This window comes from Micropterus salmoides, unplaced genomic scaffold, assembly GCF_014851395.1.
Source record: "Micropterus salmoides isolate LMB-PRFRI ecotype aquatic unplaced genomic scaffold, ASM1485139v1 Ms_hic_scaffold_20, whole genome shotgun sequence".
Lineage (NCBI taxonomy): Eukaryota > Metazoa > Chordata > Actinopteri > Centrarchiformes > Centrarchidae > Micropterus > Micropterus salmoides.
Window position 1 is genome coordinate 17,630,230 of NW_024041151.1, and position 19,370 is coordinate 17,649,599.

At 39.7% G+C, this 19,370-nt stretch overlaps 1 protein-coding gene and 1 pseudogene across 3 annotated transcripts; one reads left to right on the forward strand and one right to left on the reverse strand.

The window, feature by feature from the left end:
* The first annotated feature begins 9 nt into the window (after positions 1-9).
* Positions 10-3,622, forward strand: LOC119914988 (annotated as a pseudogene).
* Positions 3,623-10,030: 6,408 nt separating this feature from the next.
* Positions 10,031-16,176, reverse strand: LOC119914446 (prosaposin-like). 3 transcript variants are annotated; one of them, XM_038733750.1, is made up of 10 exons: positions 16,019-16,176; positions 15,829-15,887; positions 15,079-15,153; positions 11,708-11,830; positions 11,458-11,571; positions 11,284-11,319; positions 10,941-11,124; positions 10,735-10,793; positions 10,587-10,652; positions 10,031-10,473 (listed from the first exon to the last, which is right to left on the reverse strand). In XM_038733750.1, the coding sequence occupies exons 1-9, from the start codon at positions 16,068-16,070 to the stop codon at positions 10,596-10,598; spliced, it is 759 nt and encodes a 252-aa protein (XP_038589678.1). In that variant the 5' UTR covers positions 16,071-16,176; the 3' UTR covers positions 10,031-10,473; positions 10,587-10,595. The 3 variants fall into 3 exon arrangements, with proteins under 3 accessions (XP_038589678.1, XP_038589677.1, XP_038589676.1); XM_038733749.1 differs by having other exon boundaries at positions 11,284-11,358; positions 16,019-16,175; XM_038733748.1 differs by having other exon boundaries at positions 11,284-11,364; positions 16,019-16,175.
* Positions 16,177-19,370: the final 3,194 nt, after the last annotated feature.

Here is a 19,370-nt window from a genome sequence, read left to right on the forward strand (position 1 = left end):
TTGATCCACCATCCTGCTAAACTAAACGATCACCATCACAGGTTGGTGACTGCCTAATGGATAGGTTGTTCCAGTTTGTGCAAAATCTGGCAGAACCTGGCTCTCTCAACATGCAGAGGTCAAGTGACCACGGCCTGCCTGGTACATCCCTCACTGTGATTTTCAGCATTTTTTTCTTCCAGTGTTTCATCCCTTTCTTGATTGATTGACCTCACTTTGCTGCTTGTTGCTCCTTTAGGCTACAAGGCCTGGCATAGGTTCTGTGGCCTGTCTCAGCCCAGCACCAGGCAGAGCTCGCTCAAGTCCTGAATAACACTAAACTGCTAGCAATCTGCTGCACTATTATGGTACGCCTGACAACATCGACATCTGGCTGGGAGGTGTGGCAGAGCCGTTAGTCCCTGGCGGCCGTGTGGGGCCTGCATCATCGCTGGACAGTTCCAGAGGATCCGCCTGGGTGACAGGTCAGTACGGTTGTGGACACAATGTGTAGGCCTATGAATTGTAAGTAGGTGTGAGATTCTGAAGACATATTTGATTTTGTTTGTAGAAAATGTCATCTGAGATGTTGAATTTATGGGCTGCAGGGGAATTGGGGGGCAGTGTAAAATTCTACACATCATAGATTTAAATTGCACAATTTAAATACTTAAGACATACATTAAAAACATGTTTTGTTTTGAATAAATACGTGATGCACATACTTTTTATACTATAGTTGAATGCACTTTTAAATTCAGATTTAGACACACATGGAGACTTGAACTAGTTGTTGATTCTTAATTTACCCAACCAGGACACCAGCAAACAGTGAATTTACATTGTTTCCAAATTAGTCTTTGTTGTATCACTTTACTGTGGTGATTGTTACACATAACATCCTGCACTACTTCAGCTAAATATCTAAATGTCTGCAAGCAGCTACAACTGTGTCAGTCTGCAACACACTCTGAAACCTTGCTTTTTATAACTGCTTTAAAATGGTACTTTCTGTCTGCATAACAGCAAAATATTTATTCTCCTCTGCAACCTACTGCAAATTGTTAGAAACAATATAAATATTAAAGTTGCAAGCAGCGATGAGCGTGCCCAAACACCACCTGCTCATTGTTGTGTGCCGCACCCACATAGCTGTCGCGTGGTAAGACTTCAATTGGGGGTGGGCTGCATCTATGTGTCCGTTGTGCGTTCTGTCATATATCTGACAATGTGTGGTTGATGTGTCAGTTAAAACTTCAATCCACTGTGGCTGACTTTCTGTGGGTTTAAAGGTACAGCTCTTAAAAAAACAGCTTCATGTTTCATGGCGAGTAATTACTCACCAAGGCGACAGCATTTGATAAGAACTCAGAAGTTTCACAATGTAACATCCTTAAAGCATTATGGCTTTACTGTAGAACTTTGAGATGGATGTGGTCAACCTGCTATGCTATTCCTCACTGTGGAGATTTTTGTCCCTAAGGTGCTTAGGTCCTAAGGTGGCACTGTCACTATGACTGAATATTGACAGGTGAGACTCTAAGGTGTTGAGATGTGAAATTTGGAACAGATCTGAACATGTGTAGTCTATTTACATGCTACTTCCCTTTTATGGTTAATCATCAAAATCATAGCAAGGCCGTTAAGGTCACGCTGCCCACATTTGAAGTCAATCGAGTTAAAGCTCTAGGAAGAGTTCAAAGTATGGAGCCTATAAACAAGGTAAAATAAGAAATTTGAATCAATATGGCCAACTTCCTGTTGGGTTTGGCATATCGCTCCAGGAGACTTTTCTTTTAGTCCCGACATTATACACGTGCCTACAAAATTTGGTAACTCTAGGTGTAACAGGCAGCTGGGGTTGCTCCTTTGAAATCTTGCAGGGGGCGCTATAGAGCGGTTTTTCCACACACATGCCCTTGAGCAGTATTAGACATTAAAACACACCCATTCTGTGTGTGGAAAGTGTGAGATTTCAAGCTTCCTAGCCTCTCACAGCTTCCTCTTTCATGCCATGGCAACGCATTATTTTATTAAGTCACAACATTGACGACCTTATATCATTTACGTCTTATGGCTTTTTTGGAGAAAGTTTTGTGCCAAATCGGATTATCCTGCTTTAGAGGAGTACCGCAACAAATACAATATGTTACTTCCTGTTGCCAGTAGGTGGCACTTTCACTACCACTGGATATTTGCATTTAGATGACTTCAGGGCGGGACTCTTATCAAACATGTGACGTTTGGGGCATATCTGACAATGTCTAGCCCATTTACACAATTTTTCCTTTTTCATGGCAAACCATCAAAATTGCACGCCACGCCATGGACACGCTGTTTGATCAATCAAAAAAAGCTTCGCAGTTTAACATTGCAAGGACCTTGGGATAGCACAGCCCACATTTGAAGTCGATCTTATCATATACCTAGGACAACTTCATTAAAATACAGAGGGTGTAAATGGAAAATCGTTGGGTTTAGGTTATTGGTCCAAGAGGCTTATTTTTAAGTCTGGAGATGATACATATACCTACCACGTTTGGTGAATGTAGGCCAAAGAAAATGGAGGGGGCTTTGGTTTTGAAAATTGTTAGGGGGCGCTATTGAGACATTGTTAGGGGGGGCTATCGAGCCAAAATGCGTCCAACGGGGACAAACACAATAGGGACCTCACAGCAGTCGTTGTTCGGGCCCTAATTACCTGGGTTGTGGCCTGCAGTAGACAGAGGTTTTGATACTGTCTTTCTAGCATTTGTTTACTGCATTCAGCTCGAGCTGGTTGCTGCCTTCCCCTCCTGACAAATCTTAAATTATAGCTAAAAGTTCAGTGCAAGTAACACAAATTTATTAAAAATATTTTTGCCTGACATAGTCAATTATCTTATTCATTTATATCAAATGCCAGCTGCAGACGGATCACACAATCTCAAAAATAAATGCATTTCAAATACAGTACCTGTTGATACTGATCACTTTTACAGCTCCTCTTGTTTGAAATGATCAGGCTGTGGTATGAGAAACCGGGTGTCTTCACCCCAAGTCAGAGAGCTGCTCTGTTCGCTGCCACCTTATCCAGGATCATCTGTGACAACACTGGTTTCAAATTTATCACCAAGGACCCTTTCAGCGTTGTCTCAGACAACAACCCTATCATCCCTTGCAACACCATCCGAAGGGTGAACCTGGAAGGAGTGACCCTGCACAGCCAATTCAGGTGAAACAGCACTGGACCAAACCTTTTGATCTTTGGGGAGATTCTCAACACCAAATTAACTATCATTAGTTACCCACTGTGTTTTTCATTCTGCAAAATCGGTCTAATCATTCTTCATTGTGTTGTTACATATATATTATATAATATATATATTTTAATTAGTTCCTTTACTTATTCACCTTTGTAATAATTGCCTTATTTATTTATTCTCCGTTATAATCTTCAACTTTATTTATTAATTACTTATTTTTTAAATGTATTTATTTGTGTTTAATATTTTTGTATTTTTTTAACCTTATTTTCACCCATGGTATTTATTTCTGCCTGTCCTTTTTACATTTCTGTATGCATTTCTGCCTCATTATGCAAATGAGGAGGGGCTGTGTCTCAAGGGGTCAACTTCTGCCCATTGGTGGACCAGTCAGACGGGAGAGCTCTAGGCCTACTCTGCCTGCAGACATCAACGATCTGCTCTTCATACAGTCAGATGGCTTCCTTCAGTGCGCTGAGGTGTTTAGCAACTGTTTGAAAACACTACCAGCCATGTCTTCCTTCTCTTTTCATGTGGACACTCTGACCTACAGAGTTTTCAATTAGCGACTTATACGTACACAGAACTGCAGGAAAGTGAGCTGTTTCTGAGAGCAGTTAGGCGCAGCTAAATCTGGAGTGCACTCCTATTCGAGTATTTACGGTAAATGCTCCCACACAGAGCTGCCTGTTGCTCTGCTGTTTTCAATTTCAATTTTCAATTCAATTTTATTTATATAGCGCCAAATCACAACAACAGTTATCTCACAGCGCTTTTCATAAAAGAGCAGGTCTAGACCGTACTCTGTGATGTTATTTACAGAAGCCCAACAGTTCCCACCAAGAGCAAGCACTAGGCGACAGAGGCAAGGAAAAACTTCCTTTTAAGAGGCAGAAACCTCGAGCAGAACCATGGCTCAGGGTGGGCGGCCATCTGCCTCGACCGGTTGGGGTGAGAGAGAGAGAGAGAGAGATGTGAGAGAGAGAGAGAGAGATGTAAGGAGAGAGAGAGGGGAGGGAGGCAGCTGCTGTTTCAACAAAAACGCCATTCAGGGTGAAAATTCAACCGTGGTGTTGTGTCGGGAGATGCAGTGACTTCACCAGCGGTGAGTATTATGAATAATACATGTAATCTGTTAAGCTATGAGGAGAGTAAAAGTCCGTTAGCTGCTAGGCTAATTTATGTAGTGCTAACATCATATAGGCTAAAGCTCTTAAGCTAGTGGTGGTGACTAACAAATAAACTAATCTTAACAGTTACCATTAAGAAGAATTTTATGCTTCTGTTAAATGTGATTGCTATTAAGCCATGTTTTATGTGTGGTGGTGAAGTCAATTTAAAGTTAACTTTACTGCACTTCACCAGTCGAAATGACTTAATGAAGGCTAACGTTAGTTACTGTACTTCTGTCTCACACAGAAAACACAGGAGGAGGCATGCGGAGAACATAACCATATTACTCAGAGGAAAAGAAGGAGAAGGAGAGCAACAAATAACCCCCAAACAATAAAATAAATTCCTTTTATATTTCCCTGCCTTGTTGTTTATGTGTACATACAGAGGAAGAATGTGAGAACAGCACACATTTCATCGTTACTGTGTGTTAGAGCATGGGAGAACAGTGGATACTTTTAATACAGCCCACACCCCTAATACTGTGTAACTATAACAAGTAGAGAACAGAAGAAAAAGATGTTCTTTCTTTACAACTGTCTGCATTGCTATATTATCTTGTGTAAATAGACTGGAGACTCCAAATTGACATTTAAGACATTTGTTTGATCCACCTTCATACACATGTGACATTACTGTACAACTTGAGAAAGGTGAGTAGTTTTCTGCTCCAGCCTGCCTAAAAGAGAAGCGTTTTTGGGATTAAATGGACTTTATTAGCTGCTGCAGTGCAGGATGAACTCAGAACAGACCCATTTCTCACCTTATTATTCTAAATCATGCAACGAAGAAGAAATGCATAATAAATCAAATTACAAATACTGTACAGCATGTAGTCTAATGGACAAGACTTGTGTTATAGCTGACTTGGGCAGTGAAATGTTGGTCATGTGGTCATAGTTGTCCACAACTCAAATCATAATTTAAGAAGAAATGTTTTATACCACCTCAAGAAGGCTTCCTATCAGAAAGGTAGGAAGGTATTTCAAATGTACAACTGCAATTTCCCTGACATTTTTGTGTTACTTTACTTTTAATAGACGCATTTAACAGGTTTTATACTTCCTGTGAGTATAATCCAATCAATCTTATTTTCATACTGTATATCCGTTGTGTAATTTGATAAATTGTGTTGTATGTGGTGCTCGCATCGTGTACTACTGAGACTTCATTGCCCTCTTCAGAGACTCTGACTGCAACATGCCTCTTTGAAAAGAGAGAAACAGACAGGCAGTTAGAGACTTTTTCTGTCAGCTCGCTCTGCTCCGTTCAAACTGAATTTACCATACAGAATTGAATACGAGTGCACTCCAGATTTAGCTGCAGCCAGCTGACCGTGTACTTCTCCCTATACCGCAGTTCTGCGTCCATGCATGCAGCAAACTGAAAGCACTGTCTGTTGGAGCGTCTACGTGAAAAGAGAAGGAAGACATTGCTGGTAGTATTGTCTTCAGAGTTGTTAAACACCTCAGTGCACTAAAGGAAGCCATCTGACTGTGTGAAGAGCAGATCGTTGATGTCTGCAGGCAGAGAAGGCCAAGAGCTCTCCCGTCTGACTGGTCCACCAGTAGCAGAGAAGATGACCCCTTGAGACACAGCCCCTCCTCATTTGCATAATGAGGCAGAAATGCATACAGAAATGTAAAAAGGACAGGCAGAAATAAATACCATGGGTGAAAATAAATAAGGTAAAAAAAAAATACAAAGGAAGAATAAAACAGACAAAAATATTAAAACACATAAATAAATACATTAAAAAAATTAGTAATTAATAAATAAAGTTGAAGATTATAATGGAGAATAAATAAATAAGGTAATTATAACAAAGGTGAATAAGTAAAGGCACTAATTAAAATATATACATTTATGTCTCCTTGTATAATTTAATTACTACCTACATTTATTTATTTACTTTATTTTTTGTGTATTTAATTGGATGCTTATTTATTTATTGAGCATTTATTTATTTCTGTATTTATTTCTGCCTGTGTCAGGATCGGTCCTCCATAAACATAATCAAGTAACTAAAGATGGGGGGGGGGGGATTGATAGGCTGTTCAGGGAAATGCTAATCGCTGGTTCGTGTCCCTTTGTCAGTTTAACAGTCAGGCCCCGCGTTATCAGCTTCGGAATCAAAAAGGTGCCAGTTTTATGGTCATTTACAAAGCACTTAGAGAAAGCAACCTTCACCCCCCACTTCCGTTGGGGTCTCCCCAGCAGTCTGTTGAAGTTGATCTTTAACACCCCCTTCTCCCCTCTGGGAGAGGAAAGAGGAATTTGGAGTAGCTCCTAATTTATTCAATATAAAATGCACAAATCCACACCGTTGTCCCACTACAGCGTCTCCACAGTGCCATCACAAGCCCCTACTGGCAGCTCCTAACCACTTGAGAGACCTCTGGAGCTTCTTAAATAACTGGGAGAGTGAGTCTTAGCTTTAAGAAATTTGATAACTTGCTTTTATTTTCAAGTTTAAAAGTAGGAGTAAATTTCATGAATTCTCAGCACTTAAGACTAAAATGGCACTTTGAAAAGCTTGATAAATATGGGCCCTGATTAGCACGAGCCCTCCACCGGCTCCTTTGGGTCACAGACAAAAACGTGATCTTAATGCCATGGTATGGGGTGGTGATGCAGTGGATAAGACACATGCCTTTGGTGTGCAAGACCTGGATTTGAATCCACTGTGAGACACCAATGTGTCCCTGAGCACCCCTAGTTGCTGTTTGAGTTTAACAGCAGAGGGGTTGATTAAATGTTCAATCTCAAAAGGGCCAATAACCGAGGAGACACTTTTCATGACTTGACCAGACTGACCTTGTTTGTATTTAGTCCAATGGCAATGTAGTGGTTGTTCTTAGTGGAGAGTAGCAGTGCTGTCCAAGTGTCTCTCCACACCGTGCGGCAGCGTCAAAGGTGGAGCTGGACTGATGAGATCAATGATTCACTCTCCTGGGAGGGAGGTGGTTAAATGCAGAGAGAAGTTTCAAAGGGTGATAAACCTGTGGCTAAGCACCGCAGGGCAGATTCTGGGTATAGATTAGCTATCTCAGCTTGTCTAGTTGTCTGAGAATGAAAACCAGAAGAGTGACTCACATTGGCCCCCAGAGCCTGACAAGATGCTTTCCACACCTGGGATAGGAACTGCGGCCCTCTGTCAGAGACAATGTCCAGGGGGACATGCTGGCAGAATACATGGTGGACTAGGAGATCTGCAGTTTTCCGGGATGTGAGCAGTTTCTGCTTCTGGGTCATATTGGTGTCTGACCCAGAAGCATCCTCCAGAGAAACATATTACCGCGATAGAACGTTAGGCTTAATGCCTGACAGGAGTTCAGCCTTTTGGCTGTCTGAATGTATTAAAGATTTTTATCATTGGTCCGGATCACAAAAGGAAGTTCTGTCCCCTCCATCCAGTGCCTCCACTCCTCTAAGGCTAACTTAGTTGTGTTCAGCTGGGGATACACGACAAGAGAAAAAAGCACAGGGATCTAATTTCTGATCTAGACCAAAATGTTGGGAGAGAGCTGCCCCCACCCCTATGTCTGAGGCATCCACCTTAGCAATAAACTGGTGTCAGGCGTCCGAGTGGACAAATATGGGATCTGTGAATAAAGTTTTTAACTTAGTGAATGCCTTTTCAGACTCTCTGGTCCACAAAAATAGGGTCTAAACCAAAATAAGTTGTGTTAGGGGGGTGCCAACTCGGCTACAGTCAATCAGATGAATTGCGGGTAAAAGTTAGCAAACCCCCCCAGAAACGTGGCATTGCTTATGTGTCTCCAGAACCGATCACTCTACCACTGCCTGGATCTTCACCTGACGTCTCTCAATAATGTATCCCACAAAGCTGAGCATGAAACTCACGTTCCTTCGCCTATGTGAAAAGCTTTTTTTCCAGTAACCTCTGCAGCACCTGGCAGACATGAGAAACGTGGTCAGACTAGGAAGATCATGATGTCATCGAAACAAAACGATTCAGAAAAGCACTCAGGACATTATTCACTAGATTTTGAAACACTGCCGGAGCTTTGGTTAGCCGAAGGGCATCACCAAATACTCAAAATGTCCCAAGGGAGTGTTGAATGCTTCAGTCTCATCTGCACACAATGTGAAAGGTGGACTGGTATGGAAGAACATGAAGAGCAGAGCCACAGACAGAAATAGAGATAACAGGTGGCACACAGTCAGCTCAGCAGATTTAGTTTGTTCAAATGAGGACATGGGATCAGATGTTATTTAATTCTTGTGGATTTGAAACTTTCACTGGAATTGCACAACACAATCAACCGGGGTTTGTCAAGGTTGCCCCTCTTCTTGTTCTTTTATAGACTGTTGGAGAGTTTACTTGCAGAAAATGCTGATACGTTGAGAAAGCACGTGTGCCAGACACCCTGGCCAGATTTGAACCCAAGATCTTGTAAATGAACCGTATGAGCCTTTTCACTGCTGAGTAACCTTTCTCCTTGACTTTACTCTTCATAATATAGTATAGTAACAGAGTTGAGACTAAGCCAGCTGTAAGCCTGAATGAGATTGGTATTCACCCTTCACTATAGTCTGTACCTGTTCTGAGCTGTGTGTATGTAGCTAGGTGGCACTGTGTCCCCATATATAATAATACTTTGTTTTACATTGATAACCCTGATAATTTGTCTCTGGCTCCTCTGACATTACCTTGTGGTTCCTTGAGTGTACTGCAGATAAACCTCAGGTAGGAGCTATTGATGTTGTGTTTGAGTGACAATCCAGTAAAATGATTCAATTTCCCAAAGAATATTTTTTACAATATGTTTCCAGCCTCTAGGTCATCTACAGACAAGACAAATGATTGGTTTCTGTTGTACAGATAAAGCAGCTTGTATACACGGATCCTTTTTTCTCTGTTGAATCTGGTTGTATCATATTTAAATTTTTGAATGTGAATATCTCACTGTAGTCGCTAAATGTGTAAATGTGCCTTTTCTTAATTTCTGCTCTGCCCTTATCACCCGCCTCCAGATATCTGACTCCTTACTACTGACCCTGCCAGCAAAACCCTCTTCAAAAATCAATACTAAAGAGTTTGATGTGAATTTTCTCTTTTTAAACCCTTCATGTAAACTACACTGTTACTTGTGCTCATGGGCTGTGCTTTTGCCTATTTACTTCATAAAGCAGATTTATGTGATTCCATGTTAAGGTCCAGACATACTTTAGCCTATATGTTACTGCAGTTCTTTAAAAATGATCATTTCTATATGGAGTTTCTAGCTAGAACTACTGAAAATGTTGCGGATGAAAATAAAAATGGTCATACAAAGGCAAATGTAGGTCTCCATATAAAGAGGCTGGAAATAGCAACACATGCTATGGCAGAGTATAAATTCAGTGACACAAAACCATGAGTGTAGTTTCTATTCCAGCTTTCATTCTACTTTGTTGTAAAGACCACTGCTTATTAACAGCTGCAACATCTTTGGAATTTAGACCTGTGAACACAGCCTGCCTACAAAATACAGAGTGCGAAGAAAGTATAGATAGGCCAGACTATGACAAATTAATATACAAGAGATGAAACTGAATAAAATTTACCTGATCCCTTAATGTAAAGAGGGAAGTCTAACTCTGATCAAGTGATGTTTCACAGCCCATAATATCCAAACGTTATAACATTTATTCAGATAATTCTCCTGAGATCATCTGTGGGAAAGATTACAAGAAGGAACTTCAAAGATAATATACAAATAAAGGTTATTTAGTACAAACATCTGAAGAAAAATCTTAGTTAGAAATATTAAGTATACTTAATAATTGTGAAACATGCTCTTCCTTTGTAGCAATCATTCAACTTTCTGATCTAACAGTCAAGCTTTCATATCTTTTCAACATTCCTTCTCCTTCTGAAGTTCACTTTATTCACTTTACTATGTACCATGCCAAATCCCAAAATGCAGTAATATATCAAATCAGTATCATCATATAGTACATGAAAGAAATCCGAAGTGTCAAGCAGTTAGAGAAATATTTTGATATTTTGACAATGAAAGATCTGGGTCATCCAGGCAGAGAGGTTGACTCATATTCTTAGTCCCACCTTGAAAACAGAAATTTGGAGATATTATGAAATTGTCTGTGAAGGTTCTCATGATATTGTATATTATATATTTAATATCACTGATTTAAGTTCCCAAAATGTTTTCCACTCACCCCAACATTTTAAAGCGTGTTGTAGTTGAGAGGTTTCCAGGCAAATCTCTGACAGTAAAACACAGTCTGCATAGAGATAAGTCAAATGTGATCACTACCAAGCATCCATAAGCTCAAAAAGTTTATAACCTAATAGCTGTTTACTTACTCCACATTTGAGAGCGGTCTTGAAGTCTCTGCACCTGTACGTTGTCAAAGTGCATGGATCTGAGAGTGAAAAAACAGAAGCATTTGAATTGATGACTTGATAATCGATTAATTGTCCTTTTTTCACGTAAATATTTGGTTTGAACTTGAGGATTCAATATTTGAAGACAAAAGCCTGCACACAACTATCCTTCAAGGCAGACTGACCTACAAGAGGAGCCTCTTGTCCTTCACACAGGTGGATGAGAGCGCAGATGGCCTGAGGGGTGGCGTAGCCTAGGATTGCGTCTAGCACAGTCTTTCCAAACTTGCCAATGACCGCCTCACACTGATCCCGGTATGAGGAGGGCAAAATGTGACAGATCTCCTCCAGCAGCTTGATCACAGCGTCCTGCAGAAGAAACAGAGAGAAAGGTAAGCGTGCATGATGTCACCAGCAGTGCTGTCTGGAGGAATTTTGGTGTCTACTTGCATGAATATATGTGTGTGTGGGGGGGACAAAGAGATATTGTGTTTATTTGCACATGTATTCCTTGTGAGTATGACACACCTCTGTCCTTTCTTTAGGCAGCAGGCCCTCCAAAGTCTTTAAAAGAAAAATGCAGAAGGAGCATTGTGTTGAAGGCTGCACCTTATAGACAGACACAAACAGAGAGAGTAAAGCACAAACTGGGGCCTTTTCTCAAAAATATATTATTATTACTCGAAGCTGTACTTTACTGACATTTTCATTTGTCACAGCGACCTGAAGGGCCTCCTTGACAAAATAGTGGAGCATCTTCTCCTGCTTGTCACAGGAGCCACACAGCCCAATGATTTTGCAGACCTCTGCTGGTTTCTACAAAGAGACAGGGCGATTTGTGTTGAGAATAAACAGCTCAATAGCATCAGAAACACAAAGACAGACTACAGAACACACCATTATTATTTTACTCCTGATATATCTCTGATGATGATTCCAGCAGGCAACTTACTACAATACTAGTAATGAAGTTGATGGCCAGTGGAAGCATCTTCTCCACCTCGTCTTTGCAGAATTTGCCAGCTGGCCCAGGCAGGTGGGCACACAGATTGTCAATGCCATCCATGATTTTTTTCTGAAATAAAACATTGTATTGGGCGTTTAGTCCTCAGGACAAGTGAGCTATTATGGATGAGTTAGTGTAATGACTACTATATGAATCTAAACACCAGTAAGTGAGAACATGATCATTGATTCTGAGAGACATGCAAAGTTACTCCCTCACAAGATTGAATGAGTAGTGCTATTATTTAGATCATGCACCATTGTTTAAAAGGGCAGCCGAGACAATATTTCATTCCAAGATCGGATGTATATGTTTTATAGGTCATTCACTGAGTTAGTGTGCTATCTTTTTCTTAGTTTAGAGCTTTAAATGGATATATTCACATTTTAAGGAGATGCAGATGCTGCAGAACATTACAACAGGAAATAAGAGAGTGGTCAAACAATGTCAATTTGGTATCATTTGAGTTTTAGCTTTTGTCTTTGAGGCAAAAATCATATATATATGATTGAACATAGGGGACAGTGGGGATGGTTGTACCACGGATCAGTAACATGTCCAGTTTCTCCAATCAGGAACAAGTTATGAATCACCTGATTCACTCTGCATATGCTTGTCCTTATTCCACATGGGGAAGAATAGCACACTGTGGCAGGCACAGACAGTTTTAGAAGTACAAAATAATTTTGAGGTTAAATTTTTGAGGTTTAACAGAATTTTTAAAATTGGAATTCATTTTTATTTGTTTTATTAAATTTCATGTCACTTTTCATGACTGGCGATGTCACCAGTCCCTGTAACCTCAGCTTTCAGCCTTCAGCCAATCACATGCCGCCTAACAGGCACATTAACAGGTAGTTAATTAGCTAAACTTAGCTCATAAAAAACAAATGTGAGAAAACTATCTCTTTAGTCTGCATAGTCTTTCACTGAGGAATATCTTCAGGGTTACAAAACTGCAAAAGTAATTGAATTTTAAAGCTGGCCTTTGTTGAGCTATGTGGCTGTTGAGCGGGCCAAGATCGGCTGCAGGCTCGTGATTGGCATAGAGTGATGGGGCTGTAAAGGGAGACATTGTAAAACAGACCTTTGCCAAAGGTCATTTTGGAATATTAGTTTCTGTAATTACAAAGAAATGCACTACAATTTTGCTGCGATGAAAATAAAAAAAGTACTTCATTATAATGAGTAGAATTTTGATAATTTATAAAACTATCCTTCCTTTGTATTTGTTCATATGATTAGCTATTTTATTATGTCTTGTTTATGTCTTGTTTATGCCTTCATGTGTTTAAAGAGGTGGTATTATGCTTTTTGGCTTTTTCCCTCTCCTTTATTGAGTTATATATCTTTTTTGTGTATATAACAGATTTGCAAAGTGAAAAAGCCCAAAGTTCAGCCCAAAGGGAGTTCCCATCTCCCACAGAAAGTTCTGCTCTGAACCGCTTGAAAACAGCTTGTTTGTAGTCCAGCCCTTCACTTCCTTTACTTGTGACGTCACAATGAAAACCTTCATAAAGCTTGCCAAGCGGCTAGGGGGTCAGGAACGCCCTCAAACCAAGCTAGTCTGAGCGGAGGCCCTTTGGCTCGACTTGCCTTTGTTTGGTTTTCCATTGTAGAAATGTTGTACCTGTACCTGCTTCCAGGTACTTTTTTTAATATCACCTCACCTCCGTCGAGGTTCCAAGTGAGCTGAGGGATACTAAAATGTAACGTGAAAACACGACAGACTGCTGATTGGTCAGAGAGAATATTCACTATTCACTGCATCATCATTGCCTGCGCCAGACAGAGGCCAGTTTTTTAATGTAATTTCATTACTAAATCCACTTCTGAGAAGTTTTGAGGTGAGAAATCCGCTGTGTAGATTTAGAATATTGACAATTTTACGAGAAGTGATGGCGGAACAAAAATGTGCTTGAATATTGTCGGAGTTGAGGAGCTCCGCAAGTGGCTGCGGGGGAAAGCCTGTGCCAACCCGCGCGAGGAGCATGTGAGACCGGCCAGCCGTCCGCTCACAGAGCCCTCTGCTCCCGCCGTCACACAGACCGCTGCAGCAACAACGGCAGAGGAAAACACAGCTGGAAGGTTTTCATACCGCTTATCTGTCTTACATTCTGAGGAATGTTGAAACGTTTTAACTTAAAAAGAGAAAGCTGTGTGGATCGCTGGTGTGTGTTGCATTGAACATAACGTCGCGGCAGTTGTGTGTGCCGTCGCTATGACGACAAGCTACATACTATCTCTGGGTACTATCTGCAATGGTTGTAGTGGTTTATGGTAAGATTGTGGTCTGGTAATAACTTATACCATCGCAGTCTGAAGCGGCTTTGATTTGGATCACACTACCTTGTTTCTTACGACCCGCCCTTCTCTGCTTCACATTGGCTAGTAGTCCTTACCTGGGAACTGCGCATGTGAAACTCCCAACAAAGATTTTGTACAAGTAAGATGCATCACTCTGTAGCTCAAGAGTGGAGCGTACAACACATAGGGTGAAAAGAGGAGCTTCAGCAATGTGCAGTATGAGAAAAATATGGTGTTTTTTGAAAATTAAACCATGTAAACCTGTTCTGGTACAACCGCTAATTAAGATTTTGAACATGAAAATGAGCATAATACCACCTCTTTAATATTGGTGAATTTGGAGTTCCATGCACTTCTAGGGGGCTTCTAACCATGCAAATGTGATATTTTCAGCTTTATTGATTAATATTGAAGTAAATGGCATTTGTTTTGTGGCACTCATAATGTAGCACAGCAAAATTACATTTCACAAACCAGGCACAGATAAAGTTTTTCACTAAAATGATGTGTGACTCAAAATAGTTAATAAAGTTTTTATAAATCAGCCAATTTAAGCGTTCTCTCTTTGGTCTCAGATGGGGTGCTGCACAGACCGGATTACAATCAGAGGAAGAAGGATGTTTGAGGTCAGCTAAGAATCAGAAATTGTATGTGAAATTTCATTTAAACTTTTGTTAGACATAGAAAATAGGAAGTGGCTATGCACCCGTTACAAAAATGGACCCCACCTTTAGTTTCTGTGTGTGGGTGTGTATGTGTATTTCATTGTGTACACAAATGATTTGCATCTCTGAATGTGCTTCAACTGATAAGAGAACAGGTGGAATAAACTCTAGGAATTTGAAGCATTTCTTTATTTGATAAACTATTCAACTACTGATCTCAGCAAACACTTCAGCTATTTTAATCTTGATTTATGAATTTGGACATTCATAGTATCAATAATAATCAGTAAGCAAATATTAATCCAGTGGAATGTGTTTGCTGTTTAGTCGCCTACTTGTACTCACCTGGAGGTCTGCATTGGAAAACAGGTCAGCAAGTAGTTGAAAAATTTGTGTGCAGTCCTGGCAGACGTCCCCATTCTGAATATAAGGTCAAACAATGAAAATAAATGAACACCGTAAACTGATTGAATAACTTACACTTACCAGTGCCTCATTCTAAGTTATTGTGTACATGAGATTTATAATGTATAATTAGAGTTCATCTAAAGTGTATTTCATGAGGAAGAAACTTATTTGTGGCTGGATTAGTTCCACTATAGATTCAAAACTGAAACATTAGAAATGAAGGTACTTCCTGATTTTGAAGAAATGCAAATCTTAGTTCCCTCTATAACAAGTCAACATTATTTCCTTGCATTTGTCACGTTGTTTCAATTTAATTGTGTGGAGTTAATGATGCATGCTTTCTCTTAAAGAATGGAACAATTGTGTATCATACTGTAGCGTCCTCATTACTCCTCCAAGAAAGAGTGATGCATTAAACATACAATTTTAGCACACAAGATACAAAATGTTTTCCTAAAGTAAATCTAGGAAGTTATTGAAAATCCCCAAATTTCTATATAATTACATGTATTTGTTTCTTGAATTGAGATCTGAGTTGTGTTTCAAGAAGTTCAGAACAACACGTAACACACACATCATATAAAAAACCAGCACATCATAATCACCATCATATGTGTTTGTGTTTATTTATTTATGTTTTGAGTGAAAATATATATGTTATTGCAAGAAATCCAAAATCAAACTTACTGCTCTCAGGGAATCTGGAACATTTTGCAATCCATCGATATTCAAACCCGAAGTCAGAGCTGCAGGGGGAAAATTCATCATTATTGATCCTCTTCCTTGTAATGTAACTCGGCACTTAACTTTTCTACTATTCATTTCTTAAATCATCATTATTCATATCATAAATTACTACAATTAATTATAGGCTTACCACAGCCTTCAAGACAAATGAAGAGAAGCAAAGCGGTCTTAAGCAAGGCCATCCTCCGTTATTTTCAGGCTACTTCAGAATCTAATGTCTTCCCTCCTGAGGTCTGTACAGGGAACTGTGAGTGCAACTTATATTTGACAACCCCCACCAACCAAATTTTGAGGGGGGTGAAAGCAACCGTGATAAGATTTGTCTTCAATATAGCGGAACCGTTTCTTTCTCTGCCCTTCAGTAAGCTAATATTAGTCAAGTTTCATATTCAGTTCCTCACATTGAGGTGCTAAAACTTTGACATTTATAAAGACTCAAATGTGTTGACAGATGTACTGTAGATATTTAAAATGTGCTGTAGCTGCTTTGTGTCACATCATCCCATCCTGTAGTTTGGTTCATTCTAGCTGTGAATACTGACATAGATTTTGCAGTTTTGTTTTTATCAGCTGCTCCACTATAAAATTAACTGAAGTATATCTCAGGACAGTCAGAGTCGGTCTGATGGTGAAAACGGCCTTGTTACCTTGGCCCTGTCATGGTGAAAAACAGCAGCACAACTCCACATCATCTCTCCTAGTACTTCTTAAAACTATAACCTACTACATGTATACTACTGTGTGCTCACATCGGCCCTTCGCAACACCATATACTTATTTCTAATCTCAGTTTTTGGTCAGTGAAATTGTACTTTATCAGCAAATAGTATAAATCAAATATGTAAGGCAGTCAGTACCTTGGATGTCTTTTACACCTAATGTTTATGCTTTCATAACTGTTTACCTCTGGTAGGTCATTCTCTGACAGTTTACTTTCATACATTTAAAGTCCCTAAAATGTTTAGTGGTGAAGATTTTCTTGTTTTGTTTCAAGCCATGTTTTTGGACATGCACATTTTACTGGTGACTCCTGGTGGTAGCTTCATATAAGACACTGTGGCAGAGAACAATGCATGCAGCTACCTCCCTGCCCCATAGATCTGACCTGGGGACAGTAAGATGAAGGGGCTGAAAGGAACACAGAGTGCACCAGTTTTTTTGTATTGTACTTTTTTTACAAAGCAAAAGCATTTGCCATTATTAAGTTGAAAGATGCTATAAATGCATAAATATGAATATTAGGGCCTAAGGGGGAAAAAATTATGATGAATGTTTTTGGGGTTTTTTGCATTTCGAGATTATTACGAAATGTCGAGCATAAAGTACACATGATGAGAATAAAGCTGAAGTACCATTTGAAGAATAGAGTCGAGATTAAAGTATTATGAGTACACTTCTGCCTTCTGCTCTGCCATCATACAGCTCAGATAGATTCCTATAGCCTACTTTCAGTTTTTCTTTCAACCCAGACGCCTAGCTCTGCCTGCCTGTGAGGTCTTCACTCCACCTGTTTTTTCTTTTTCTGTTTTGTTCCATGCAGATTTACTTTCATGGCATGGCATCCACAACCAAACTGGTTTGCCTGTTATGTCTTAGACCTATAATGAAATACTTTAGTGTTAATAATTTAGTGTTCCTGATCAATAATTCATACTAACTAAGTTTGGTTTGTTGTTGAGCCTTTCTTAAACCCTTCATATAAACACAGTTGAGAAATCACTGACTGCTCAACAATGTTCTGTGCTTGATGTGTATGTTCACATTTACTACAGTATATAGCGTGTTGTTTCATCCGAATAAAGCAGATTAAAGCAATCTCATAATATACCAGATTTAATAAGATTATTTAATGTCAGTAATGTCATGTTAGTAACAATTAATGTGATTATTTTCTAAAGAGAGGCTCAATGAGAACACATGACTTGAAGGCAGAAGTTAGTGTCAGTAGAAAGAGGATGTAAAAATGATCACATCCTCAGAATCCTCATGAGAGTTTCCTATTCTGGCTTTCACTACCTTTGATGTGTGGTGTGTAGTAATTATTCTGGTCTATGTGGAGAAAAGCAATTGTAATCACAGTCACAAGTTTAAAGGAAAGATTAGGTTGATAAAATGTTGTCGATGACACAGCTCACTTATTTAATGTTTACTGCAAATACTAAGCTCAACATTTCGGGGACTTGAATTATTACTTCTACAGCTGTTTGAAACAAGGTTCAACTGTTGAGTACACAAAAGACAGGAAAATATGGGTTCAGGCTGACTTTAGACTGTCGAGTTAGAAGTCGAGTTAGTAACATGCATTAATGGGATGAGGTTGCAAAAAGAGGGAGAGAAAGTAGAGGAGAGAGGAGCTCAGTGCATCATGGGAAGTCCCCCAGCAGTCTAGGCCTATAGTAGCATAACTAAGGGATGGTTCAGGACTCACCTGAGCCAGCCCTAACTATAAGCTTTATAAGAGGAAAGTCTTAAGCCTACTCTTAAATGTGGAGATGGTGTCTGCCTCCTGAACCCAAACTGGAACCTGGTTCCAGAGGAGAGGAGCTTGATAGCTGAACGCTCTGGCTCCTAGTCTACTTTTGGAGACTCTAGGAACCACAAGTAACCCTGCATTCTGGGAGCGCAGTGCTCTGGTGGGGTAGTAAGGTACTATGAGCTCTTTAAGATAAGATGGTGCCTGACCATTAAGAGCTTTGTAGGTAAGAAGAATGATTTTAAATTCTATTCTGGATTTTACTGGAAGCCAATGCAGAGAAGCTAAGACAGGAGAAATGTGATCTCTTTTCCTGGATCCTGTCAGAACACGTGCTGCAGCATTCTGGATCAGCTGAAGAGTCTTAATGGACGTTTTTGAGTAGCCTGATAATAAGGAATTGCAGTAATCCAGCCTAGAAGTAACAAATGCATGGAATAGTTTTTTGCATCATTTTTAGACAGGATGTTCCTTGCGATATTACGTAGGTGAAAAAAGGCGGTCCTTGAAATTTGCTTAATGTGAGACTTAAACGACATGTCCTGATCAAAGATAACTCCAAGATTCCTCACAGTGGTGCTGGAGGCCAGGGCGATGCCATCAAGGGAAACTATATCTTTAGATAATGTGTCACAGAGGTGCTTGGGCCCCAGAACAATAACTTCAGTTTTATCTGAGTTTAACATTAGAAAATTACAGGTCATCCAGGTTTTAACATCCTGAAGGCACATTTGAAGTTTAGCTAACTGATTAGTTTCATCTGGCTTGATCGATAGATATAACTGAGTATCATCTGCATAACAATGAAAGTTTATGGATTATTTACAGAGAGTACAGATTCCTTAGTGGAGCATATGCATAAAATGCTAGATACTATTTTTTTATATTATCTAACCCCTTAGTTTGAGTTAAAAGGTGAATAGCAGCATATGTGTTCTCATATTAGGCTCTGTCACTTTAAGAGGGTAACCTCTGACCCTGATTTGTAACAGACTGTGATGTTTATTTT

What these genes read in the sequence shown, in the direction of transcription:
- LOC119914446 (XM_038733748.1), bottom strand. Translation starts at nt 16,070, where the DNA reads ATGGCCTTGCTTAAGACCGCTTTGCTTCTCTTCATTTGTCTTGAAGGC. An exon ending in CATTTGTCTTGAAGGCTGTG is followed by an intron (nt 15,888 to 16,018) that starts GTAAGCCTATAA and finishes TTCCCCCTGCAG; the next exon opens with CTCTGACTTCGGGTTTGAAT. An exon ending in TGCCTAAAGAAAGGACAGAG is followed by an intron (nt 11,125 to 11,283) that starts GTGTGTCATACT and finishes TTTCTTCTGCAG; the next exon opens with GACGCTGTGATCAAGCTGCT.